Raw genomic sequence first — 11,911 nt, 5'->3', positions numbered from 1 at the left:
AATTAAATTTTAAAAAAAAATAAATTTTTAAAATCCAAATTAAAATCATTAAAATCCAAAATTTAATTTTTTCAAAAAAATTAAGTTTTGGATTTTTTCGAATTTCAAAATGTGTTCTATCAGAAAAAGCACATTTGAAAACCCTAAAATAGTTTTTGTAGTCTGAAATTCGCCCATTCGCCCGTATTACCACACTTTCGAAATGTCTCACTTTCGAAATGTCTCACTTTCGAAATGTCTCACTTTCGAAATGTCCCGGAGCCAAAGTTTCGATATTAAAATTTCTGGTAGTTCTATTGTATTCGCCCACTTGTTTTTTGAATAAATTTCAATATATTGAAATTTTGTTTACAACCGTTTGAATACATGTGACTCTATTGAAACATTCATTTTCCCCCAAAAAATGAAACTCCAACTTTTCCTCTTTTTCATTTCTTTAGCTTTTTTTAGTGTCATTTTCTGTCAGGTAACCCAATATTTTTTCGACATTTTGAATTTCGCGCCTTTTTAGACCAATGACAGTAACTCTGTCGAGTCTCCAGAAGACGTCACGGATGACCTGAATTCAGTTGAAAATTCGGTGCAGCACACTTCCAATGAGCAAGATTCTGCGGATAGTGAGGAGGTGAGGAATTTCGGAATTGTGCAAAAATTTTTAGAAATTTTCAGATCGCTGGCGCCACAAGAAGTGTGCTTCAAAAACGCCAAATTTGGGTTTCATAAAAATTTTCTCGATTTTTTTAAAATTTTAAGCAAAATGGGATTGTATTTGACTGCTTTAATATGGAAATGAAGTATTAATTTTGAAAAATTTGACGATGTTTTTTTTCCAAAAATTTTGATTTTCAGAAATTCAGAAAAATTTTTTTTAAATGTTTTCAGAATTTTGAAACTTCAATATTTGGATATTCCTAAACTCCTGATTTCGACAATAAGTACGAAACAGTTTTCTTATAGAATTTATTTCATTAGAAATATCAGAATTTAAAATTGGCTCCAAAATTACAGAATTCATAATTTTGGAGTCAATTTTGAAAATAAACAAAAATTATTCGAAATAAGCGATTCCTCGGCTAATGTTGCTTCCATTTTCCAGAGCTTCCCTGAAAATGAAAATATTAATTTTTTTCTGAATTTTCAGAAATTGTTTCTTACCTCGGATCTCGTCTGCTGTTCGTTTTCAGAAGCGTCCGGATTTTCAATCAGGTGTTGGATTCCATTTTTTGGCTGAAATTTTGGAGTTTCAGAATTTCAGAATTTCAGAATCTCAGAATCTCAGAATCTCAGAATCTCAGAATCTCAGAATCTCAGAATCTCAGAATCTCAGAATCTCAGAATCTCAGAATCTCAGAATCTCAGAATCTCAGAATCTCTCAGAATCTCAGAGTCTCAGAGTCTCAGAATTTCAGAATCTCAGAGTCTCAGAATTTCAGAGTCTCAGAATTCCAGAATCTCAGAATCTCAGAATCTCAGAATCTCAGAATCTCAGAATCTCAGAATCTCAGAGTCTCAGAGTCTCAGAATTTCAGAATCTCAGAGTCTCAGAATTTCAGAGTCTCAGAATTCCAGAATCTTGGAATCCAAAAAATTCAAGAAATTGAAAAATCCCAAAAAAATCCAAGAATCCAAAAGTTCCGAAAATTGAATTTCTAAATATTTTTGGTTTTATTGAATTTCAGAATTTCAGAATCCTTACCTTGGCTTCAAGTCCCAAGATCATCAAAACAAGGCAAATCAAGAAAAATAGATGTAGTTGCATGTCGTTTTTCCTTATTGAGTACTATTTCGGTACGTCCTTTTTATACCAAGCGATAAGAGAAAACCCATCCCCATTTTTCCTCAATCTCTTTTCATTTTCTATCCTATTTAATTCGTTCTCTTCTTTACTATTTCCTTTTTCTGAAGTTTGTTCGAAACCGAAATTCATTTTCAAACTGGTTTTTTTTCTTCGAAATCGGGAACAATTAGCGAAGATTAGAAGTAGTAATTCGGAGGCACGAAAACACGAGACTGGTCAGGAATTTTGGGAAATTGAAAGTTACGAAAAATTAGTTCCTGATATTTGAGAAGAAAGTTAAAAGATAGGGTACAATTCAATAAACCCATTGGGTTAAGCAAAGAGGTTTCAGTCCAAGATGTTACCGTAAAACCTGTAATATAGAAGGGCCCCCTAATTTTTATATTCGAGTTAATTTATCTCGGTTCCTGATAAAGATATAAAAATCTGTTAACGGATAAATTGTTTATCATAATATCTTTTACATTTTATCAGTTGACATATTTTTTGTATCTCTTATAGGAGCTGAGACAATTGAGCTCAAACTTGACAGTGTGGGGGCCCTTCTATTACAGGTTTTACGGTATATTGCGATTATATTTTTAAATTTTCAGATTTTCGGAAAGTTGTTGACCTCGATGTCTTATATAAATGTGATAATTATGTCTTTTGATATATTTTCTCGGGGAGCAATTTTGTTCAATTGACAATTAAAAACAATTATAAGAATGCATTCATTGGCACAGAAAATATTGGATGAAAATGATTTTATGGAAAATCTCAACTGCTCGGTGCTCCCGAACTGGAAATTCTTCGATAAATTAACGAATTTTTTCAATTAGTTGACGGTAACAGAAAATAAACACCCACTCGTTATAGAATTGAAAACCGTTAGGTTCCTCTGCTTTATCTGAAAATCAAAATTTCAGAGACGATTAACTACCTTTGGCACTTTTGCGAATAACTTACGAATAACTATTTCACCGGATAATAAGTTCTGGACTACTGAGTCCACTTTATTTAACACGTCGTCAATCGGCTGAAAATTGTTATTTCTAGACGTAATTGTTTTTTTTTCTCACCTCTGTCAAACCGTCAATAGTAGCGCCAAACAGCAGAATGGTACCATCCATCTAAAACTTGATCATTTTAAGCATAATTGTTTTTCTTTATCACTATTTCTTACCTCGTTTGAACCGTCGGTGGCATTCAAAGTCAGCAAGCCTTGAATATCGTCGATTAGCTGAAAACAGCTATTTCTTGACATGGTTCTATTTGAGCCCTACTCCAACCTTGCTATTTTGAATCACTTGTGATGAATCCTTAATAGTACCACTCAGCTGAAAATTGATATTTCTAGAGACTTTTCTCCCATTTTTGATCTACCTGAGCAGCACCAAATCCAACGATAGCAAGGAAGAAAAGAATAGAAAACTTCATTTTCAATCGAAATGTATGATCTAACTGTTGGCATAAGGTTCCCTTTTATTGTGTCACTGTTTTTGAAAACATCCTTTTTATACTGTAGATTGCTTTAAAGGAGGCCAGACATGAAAGTCTACGGAGTTTTCTTGGAGCAAGATCATGTATTGTGACGGAAAATCGTGCGATTGCGACCCAATGCGCGCTACTTGACGAGCATTTATTTTTTTTTTAGTGTACACTAGATTTCTTCAATGTATGGCGATAATTCAAGACTTTTTGTCGACATTCTTCCATGATGTCGCCGCATGAAAACAGAAAAAAAAACGAAAACGGACAGATGGGAATCGAACCCGCGATGCGCGACCAATAGACAAGCGCGCTCACCTCTAGACCACGCGGCGCCTGCCTTCTACTGCCGCTAAAACGTTTATGAAACGAGGAGTGTGTCGCCGCTTGGAAGAACGTTCGTGTTCTCGCTTGTACGGCAAAATGGAGTTATGGTTGGATGGCATATTTTCTGACTGTACTGTGTCATATATCAAAAAACTAGAACTTTGAAATTGTTCATGACTGGCCTCCTTTAAAGAAACACGGAAGGATTAATTGAATTTTGGATATCAACATGTTTTCGGAATTTTAGGTTCTATTGAATTCCGTTCCATTCAGGAAGAGGAAACGGAAGTTTTTTGACACCTGGATTCTAAAGTTAACTAGAATCGAAAATTCCGAAAACAAGTTGATATCCAAAATTCAATCAATCCTTCCGCGTTCCTTTTCAAAATGAAAGAAGCAATCTACAGTAATCAAGTGATGTTTTCAAAAACAGTGTCAGTATAAAAGAAAACACATCTCTATTCAGGACAAACCACATTTTCAGCCATGAACAACTTCTCGACATTCCTATTCTTCTTACTTCTTTTGGCTTTTTTGAGCCTTGGATCTGCTCAGAACCTCCCATATGTGCTTCCAGATGGAGACCTCTACGGTTATGTCAATACCAATTTGCAGAATCTTGATGATTTTTTGAAGAGCCTCGGAGTAATTTGAAAAAGTTTTGATTCTTCTGCTTCTTGTTTTTTTTTTCAATTCTAAAATTGAAAAGGTTTTTAAAGGAGGCCAGACATGAAAATTTTCAAAATTCTAGTTTTCTGATATATGACACAGTACAGTCAGAAAATAACAATGGACACCAAACCAAAACTCCCTGTTACTGTACAAGTGAGAACGCGACCGTTCTTCCAAGCGGCGCCGACTCCTCGTTTCATAATCGTTTTAGTGGCACTAGACGACAGACGCCGTGTGGTGTAGAGGTGAACGCGATTGTCTATCAGTCGCGCGTTGCGGATTCGATTCCCATCTGTGCGTTTTCGTTTTTTGTTATGTTTTCATGCGGCGACATCCTAGAATGGCCGAATAGCTAGATAAAGTCGGGAGTAATTGCCAAACAGTGAAGAAATCTAGTGTATATTGAAAAAAAATAAATGCTCGTCAAGTAGCGCGCATTGGTCGCAATCGCACGATTTTCCGTCAGAATACATACTCTCGCTCCAAGAAAACTCAGTAGACTTTCGTGTCTGGCCTCCTTTAATGCAGATGTCTTGTATTCTTGATGAGCTATCATTCTTTTTACTTTACGATGTTTTTTTTGGCCTCTGAAGATAAATTTTACTTTAAAAATTCTTTTGGGACACATTAAAAATTTATAAAAATTCAGTAAATACTTCAAACTTCTTATAAAACAGATTCATCTAAATGCACAGAAATATTCTCAATTCCCACTTGATACATTTGAAATCGGGCTCCAAAATTATCAGTTTTTCCTTTCAGAAACCACTTTCGAACAATTCCAGAATAACTGATAAATGCAGAGAGAATCCATAAAAATGGAAGATAATATAGATTTGATAAAATGATAAAATAATGGTTACCAGAACGAATTGATCCGTCGATGATTTTGAAGATTGTAATAGACTGAGCAATCTGAAAGTTTTAGTTTTCAATTTTTTACAAAAAATGGACAAACTCACAATAATACAACCGATTGATAACGTTGAATGAAGTAGAATTGAAATTGTCTTCTGAATTCTTATTTTTTGATTTATTTTCCATTTTATAATTGTGATAATGATTAAAATAAGGTTGGAAAATACTAGAATAGGCTCCAAAATGTTGAATTCAATTGTAAAATCTGAGATTTCTATTGAAACAGTATCTGGAAAAGATTAGAATTCAAAAATTTCAGAATTTCAGAAAACCACTTACAAAGCGGGCTGAAAAATTTCAAGACAAGGCAAACCAAAAAATAAGCAAAATCAATTTTTTTCAAATTCACTCGATCATAAAGATCAAAAGTGAGCAATATTAATTTTTTGAAATTTAAGGATAAAATAATAAAATCAGCTGCAAATATAAATAATCTAGCTGAAATTAGAGATACATGATGAATTATTAGAATTGGAATTTTAATAAATCCATTGAAAAATGAAATGATAATTGAGTAGATTATGAAGTACATGAAAATATGGAATCCCAGAAAATATTTGAACTTTTCGATCTGAAAATTTTCAAACATTTTTTTTTTCAAAACTTTGAAACTTCAAAATTCCAAAACTCGCCTTTTTCTCATAAACCGTTTTAATATAAAACAAAAGTAATAACGCTGAAGATACTCCATGATAAGAGGAACTGATAAAACTATCACCGAAATTTTCGAAAGCTTCACTTTTCGTTTGGTTCTTATCAATTAGAGAAATTAAATGAATTTTCATCGTTTGAAAATGAATGTTTAAAAAAATGGGCGAAAATTAGAAAGATTCTGGATTGAAAACTAAAATTTAAAGTATAATTCACCTGTTCTCAAAAAAAAAAAATTAATTAATTTTCAAAATAATTAGAAACTGCAATGTCTCCAGCTGAAACTAGATTTTTAAACATTGATCAGATAGTTAAAAAAATTTCAACATGAAGAAAGTTTTCATTAACGTTTTCAGACCCTTGTTATGTTTTTTATGACAAATGTCGACTCTGTGTCGACTCGTGTCGACACGATTTTTCAGTTATTTTTTCTTTTAATCGACACGAGTCTCTGTCGACACGTTACTCTAGTCCGGAGTTCGGAATCCGTATTCCGGATCCCGAGAATTTTTTCGTTCCGGATTCCGGACTCCGGATTCCGTGAATTTTTTCTTTTTTTTTCTTATTCCGGAAAATATTGTCATTCCGGATTCCGGATTCCGATACGTTTTGAGAAAATTAGGTCACCATATAGTTAGGCCGGTGTCGTGTCGACTCGGCTCGACATTTGTCGACTTTTGTCGACACGATATCGCTCTTGGTGAAGGTCGACACGATTTTTGTCGACTCCTTCAAAACGACATGTTGACTCAAAATCGAGCGACAATCGTGTCGACACGTTACTCTATTCATGACTGAAAATGGGGTTTTCCTGAATCGACAGAGTTATTTTATAGAGCAATATTTGGGTGGAAAACATGTTGTCATGGAATTTCGGAATATTGAAAAAATAACTATTGTGTGTTTAAGTTTGTGAATAAGATTTCGTCATGTTTCTGGATTCAAATAACAATTCTCGACAAAATTTTTAAAAATGCAAGTTTTTGACAATAGCCTAAAGATTGAATCGAGCTACAAAAATATGTATTTTAAATAGAAATTTATTAATTCAGTTCAAAAACTAAACAATTGCACTGGGTGTCAGAAATGTGTGATATCAAATAATAATAATCAAACTAAAACAAAAAAAAAGTATTTCAAAACCTCGGCCATATTCAAATTACGACAAAATACTAGGAGAAGCAAACACGGAAATCATAGTTGGTGGTGATAAAACACTAGGTGATAATGCATAAGGAGACATGATAACAGCTGTAACAAAACTTGGTGATAAGACAGACGGTGATAATACAAATGGGCTTAAAATTAATGGGGAAAGAGCTGTTGGGGTAAGAATAAAGGGAGATAGGGCAAATGGGGACAGGATAATAGGAGTCATGACTTGAGGGGATAATACGAATGGGGTCAAAATGAATGGAGAAAGAACGACGGGGTTGGCGACACCGGGGACCAGGACCAAGGGGTCTAGAGCCAGAGGAGAGAGGACGATGGGGGAGAAGATGGCTGGAGACACAATGATGGGAGAGAGGATACGAGGGCCAAGGATCACAGGGACGAACACCTGGAAATTTGAGATTTGGAGATTCAATTTGAAGAGAATTTCTGAATTTCTGAGGTTCTGAAATTCTGATTTTCGGGTTTTCAAACATCTGAACTTAAAAATTTAGAGTTCGGAGTTTTGAAATAGGGAACTTTGTAATTTGGAATAAGCTCGGAATTCTGATATTGAATGAACTTTGGAAATCTTCAAATCTCGGAGTTTGAAAAAATAGTTTTGATTTAAAAACTATGGATTTTTGAAGTTTGAAAATTATTTGAGATTCAGAATTCCAGAATCTCAGGATCCAAAAAATCCTGTAAATCGAAAAATCATTAAGTCCAAAAATATTCAAAAAACCAAAAATTTCTAAGATTAAAAAACTAAAATTCTCGAAAGATTCTCTTTTTGAGGTTTTTGGAATTTTTTTGGTTTTTGGATGTCTGGAAATTTTGAATTTTTGGATTTTTGGGATTTCCGATTTTTTTCCATCATCAGAATATCAGAATTTCAGAATTTAAAATTATCAGACTTTCAGAATCCTAGAATCCTAGAATTTCAGAACCTCAGAATCTTAGTTTAATAGAATTCAAAAATCCAAAAAATTCAAGTATCCTAAAATCCAGGAAATTCCTTAAAATCCCAAATTCAATAACTCTCTAATTTCAAAAATCCCAACAATCCAAAAAGCGAAAAATCCCAAATATTTGAAAAGTTGGGATTTTTCAAATTTTCAGAATTTTTAAACGAGTTCCATAAATTCAAACGAGTTCCATAAATTCAAAAACCCAAAAATTTGAAAATCGAAAATTCGAACAACTTTTTGGAATTTTTTAGATTTTTTGAAGTTTTGTGATTTTAGTAGTTTAGAAGATTCTCTGAATCTCTGAATTTTCATAATGGTCCACACTTACCCAGGGCGACAAAATAACTGATCCATAGATTGCCGGGGACAGTACCAGTGGTGTAAAAAGTACCGATGACGCGATAAGTGCCTGTGAAGCCGTTGCTGGAGACGCAATGATAGCTGAGAACAGGATGGGTGACCCAACGATATCCTTCATTCGCTTCTCGTATTTCCCAATTTTGATATTTCCTTTTCCAATTTCTTTTATCACCTGGAACAATCTCTCTGCATCGATTCGATTTATCTTCGATTTATCTGGATTACTGTCGGAGATATCAAAAAATGGTCAACTGATAAAATGTTGCTGATAATGTGATAAACATTTTATTGGTTTGGCACTTTTTGACATCTCTCACAAGAAGCCTGATAATTGAACTCAAAGTACGGTGGCTTACATTCCAAAGGAGGGGGAGAGGGGCTACATGTTCTTTAAAGATGGGGGGACACGAGATTTTACGGGGGATTTTTGGGGCCAGAGTAGGCATTCTACCGTGACGGTGTACAACGCTTAATGTCACTCTGCGTACATCTGTCGTCCTCGCCTTTATGTATGCAATCGAGGTGCCGCTCTCTCTTTGCCCGCGTAGCTCAGTCGGTAGCGGCGCCGCACCCCCAATCCTCGTCCTCACAAGTTCAACTCCTCGAGGGGCATATTTAGACGGAATATCGAGAACATTATTTTTTTCATGTCCCCCCACCTTTAAGCTCAATCATCTCGCTCCCCATAAGAGATATCAAAAAATTGTCAACTGATAAATTGTTACTGATAATGAGATAAACATTTTATCAGGTGGTTACTTCCCGATATCTGTTAAAAGAGTCAAGATAAAGCGGCTTACCGTATGCAATACTTTTTTGGCTTTTCCCATGGTCAGGTGCCTCCCGGCTTACAAAGTCTTCAAATTCTCAAATGGCGCATTTTTCCCGTAGACCATTTCTCGCTGCTTATCAGTCATTATAGCATATCCTGATTTGTTGAAATGGTACATCTGGAATTATGGGTTTACAGACAGACAAATTCATGACCTTCTACCTGTTCCTCTGTGTACATCCCGTGTAGTTTTTCTAGAACTTTCATTTTTCGGAAGTTATCCTCTCCATAAATTTTTGTCAAGTTCTCTCTGCTGATATTAATTTCCTCTCCCTTGACATTCATCAGCGTCCCTTCAGATTCCCTTGACGCCTTCTGAGCGGCTTCATCTACAGTATCCGCTACACCGGTGAGCTCTGTGAGCATGTCCATGAAGGAGTCCTTGTCCAGACCCTTTTGATCTCCTAGAATCTTCACTAGGGACGTCTTCTGCTCATCTGGAGATCCCTCATCGTGAAGGGAGAAGAGAGATGGGGAAAGGATGTTGACCTGGAAATTTTATTGGCCTAGAAAATGTTAGCTGGCCTAGAAAAAAATTACCGTGTCATTTTCCTTTTTGTGCTCTTCTGGAGCTATTGCGAAGAATCGTGGAGACGCGAATTTCAGACTTTTTTAATCGAATCCTGAGACATTTTGGCCGCCAAGACTCAGACCTAGTTTGACGGCTGGAATTTGAATTTCTACGAAAACAATTAATTTTGAGAAATTTTTTTCAAATTTCCTGGGTTTTTTAAAAAAAATTATTTCTCAATTTTTGGAAGAAGTTCGGAATTTCTGAATTCTCCAAAAGTTTGAATTCGAAATTTTTTTTAAATTTTGCTTTAGAAAATCCAAAAAAATTAGGTCATGTCCTAGAAAATCTAAAAACTACATGACCTAGAAAACCCAAAAAATTAGGAATGACCTAGAAAATTTAAAAAATTAGGTGATAACCTAGAAAATCCATAAATTAGGTGGTGGCCTAGAAATTTCACAAAATTAGGTCATGACCTAGAAATCTCAAAAAATTAGGCCATGGCCTAGAAAATCGAAAAATTAGGTCATAACCTAGAAAATCCATAAATTAGGTGGTGGCCTAGAAATCTCAAAAAATTAGGCCATGGTCTAGAAAATCCAAAAATTAGGTCATAACCTAGAAAATCCGGCTCTAGTATGAAATTCTGGTCCTTAAAAAAAATTCTGGTCCTTAAAAAAAATTCTGGTCCTTAAAAAATTCTGGTCCTTAAAAAAAAATTCTGGTCCTTAAAAAAAATTCTGGTCCTTAAAAAAAATTCTGGTCCTTAAAAAAAATTCTGGTCCTTAAAAAAAATTCTGGTCCTTAAAAAATTCTGGTCCTTAAAAAAAATTCTGGACCTTAAAAAAAAATTCTGGTCCTTAAAGAAAGATGTGGGTATTTGAATAGCTTTCATGTTTTTGTTTGAAAATTTGGTTAGATTGAAACGTTTATTTATTCCAATCATGTTTTCAATAGTTTTGATGTTTTAAAAATAATTTTTTTTGTAATTTTGATTTTTATTCAGAAGAAGGTATAAGACTAAAAGGTGTGGCATATAAGAATTAGAGAGGATAAATAGTTCAGAACACAAAAAAAAAGAATATCGGTTGCAACAAGATGATCTTATCCGCGTCCTTTGAACTTCCTTCGGCCGGTGAAAGTGGATTTTAGAGTAGTGGTTGTGAATCTTGGAGTAATGGTAGTCTATCTTGGAGTGGTGGTAGTGGGCCGCCCGCGTCTTCTTCTATCATTCCGAGTCTTCTGAGTGGTGATGGTTGTTTGTCTCGTTTCAAAAACAGACGTCGTCCGTTTCGTACGAGGTTCTGTCGTGGTTCGTCTCGACTGATGGGAAGTTGTTCGTCTTGTTCTCATGGTGGTCGTGGTCCTCATGGTTGCTGTGGTTGTGATGGTGGTTGTAGGATCAGCTTTTCGACTTTGTGTCTTCTTCCGAGGTTTTCGAGTTTTGGTCGTCGTTTGCCTTGGTGTAGTTGACGAAATTGGTCTGTTGGTTTTGATAATCATTTCTGGCTTAGAAGAGGTGGTGGTTCTCATTGTAGAAGCGGTAGAAGAACTTCGACGTTCGTTTCTATTTCGATTCAAACGAGCAGCCATTGTGGTTTGTCTTGTTGAAAATGTAAAGGCGCGATTGTTTCTTTCATTTCGTTGTTTGGGAGCAAATGAAACTCTATCAGAATCGAACTGTTTTCTTTTTCTGAAGATTTTCGTGGTCGGTGCTTCAGTCAATTGATCTTCCTCTTCCTGTTCATCTTCGTACTCATCTTCCTGATTCTTTTCCTGCTCCTCATCCTGCTCCTTATCCTGCTCCTCATCCTGCTCCTCATCCTGCTCCTCATCCTGCTCCTCTTTTTGTCTCTCATCCTCGCCTTCTCCCTCCTGCTCTCCGTTTTGCTCTTCTTCCTGCTCTCTCTCCTGCTCTTCCTCAAACTCTGGTTCATCTTCGTTTTGGATATCGTCATCATCATATTCATCATAATGATCATAACCATCATAATCGTCATAACCATCATAATCATCATAGACATTATTATCATCAACTGTACTATCTGCTCCGTCTTCATCATCGTCGTCTCCATGATTCGGGTCGCTGGAATCGGACTCGTCTTCACCGCCGTCGTAATCAGAGCTTTCATCCGTGGAGATTTCAGATTCACTTGAATCATAGTCATCTTCTTTCTTATAATACTTCATCTCGATCAGAAGGTGGTTCAGAAGTTTTTTTTTAAAGAAGTAGCGTCTAAACATGT

General features: G+C 35.3%; 5 protein-coding genes across 5 annotated transcripts; 2 read left to right on the top strand and 3 right to left on the bottom strand.

The window, feature by feature from the left end:
• Positions 1–403: 403 nt before the first annotated feature.
• CBG26678 lies at positions 404–915 on the top strand (the record flags this gene model as incomplete). Its single annotated transcript, XM_045240862.1, has 3 exons — positions 404–466; positions 512–625; positions 883–915. The coding sequence occupies 3 exons, from the start codon at positions 404–406 to the stop codon at positions 913–915; spliced, it is 210 nt and encodes a 69-aa protein (XP_045100669.1).
• A 133-nt stretch (positions 916–1,048) lies between these two features.
• CBG24008 lies at positions 1,049–9,783 on the bottom strand (the record flags this gene model as incomplete). The annotated part of the gene is made up of 5 exons (XM_002647989.1): positions 1,049–1,103; positions 4,116–4,234; positions 8,288–8,443; positions 9,314–9,640; positions 9,760–9,783. 5 exons carry the CDS (start codon positions 9,781–9,783, stop codon positions 1,049–1,051), a joined length of 681 nt encoding a protein of 226 aa, XP_002648035.1.
• Positions 4,082–5,083, top strand: CBG26677 (the record flags this gene model as incomplete). The annotated part of the gene is made up of 2 exons (XM_045240861.1): positions 4,082–4,240; positions 5,030–5,083. 2 exons carry the CDS (start codon positions 4,082–4,084, stop codon positions 5,081–5,083), a joined length of 213 nt encoding a protein of 70 aa, XP_045100668.1.
• CBG24009 lies at positions 4,372–5,970 on the bottom strand (the record flags this gene model as incomplete). The annotated part of the gene is made up of 5 exons (XM_002647990.1): positions 4,372–4,559; positions 5,131–5,182; positions 5,230–5,414; positions 5,465–5,756; positions 5,818–5,970. The coding sequence occupies 5 exons, from the start codon at positions 5,968–5,970 to the stop codon at positions 4,372–4,374; spliced, it is 870 nt and encodes a 289-aa protein (XP_002648036.1).
• A 1,067-nt stretch (positions 9,784–10,850) lies between the features above and the next one.
• CBG24007 lies at positions 10,851–11,855 on the bottom strand (the record flags this gene model as incomplete). Its single annotated transcript, XM_002647988.1, has 1 exon — positions 10,851–11,855. The coding sequence occupies one exon, from the start codon at positions 11,853–11,855 to the stop codon at positions 10,851–10,853; it is 1,005 nt and encodes a 334-aa protein (XP_002648034.1).
• Positions 11,856–11,911: the final 56 nt, after the last annotated feature.

The sequence above is a fragment of the Caenorhabditis briggsae genome, assembly GCF_000004555.2.
Source record: "Caenorhabditis briggsae AF16 supercontig from assembly CB4, cb25.NA_078, whole genome shotgun sequence".
NCBI lineage: Eukaryota > Metazoa > Nematoda > Chromadorea > Rhabditida > Rhabditidae > Caenorhabditis > Caenorhabditis briggsae.
This window is presented reverse-complemented; position numbering and strand designations above follow the sequence as displayed.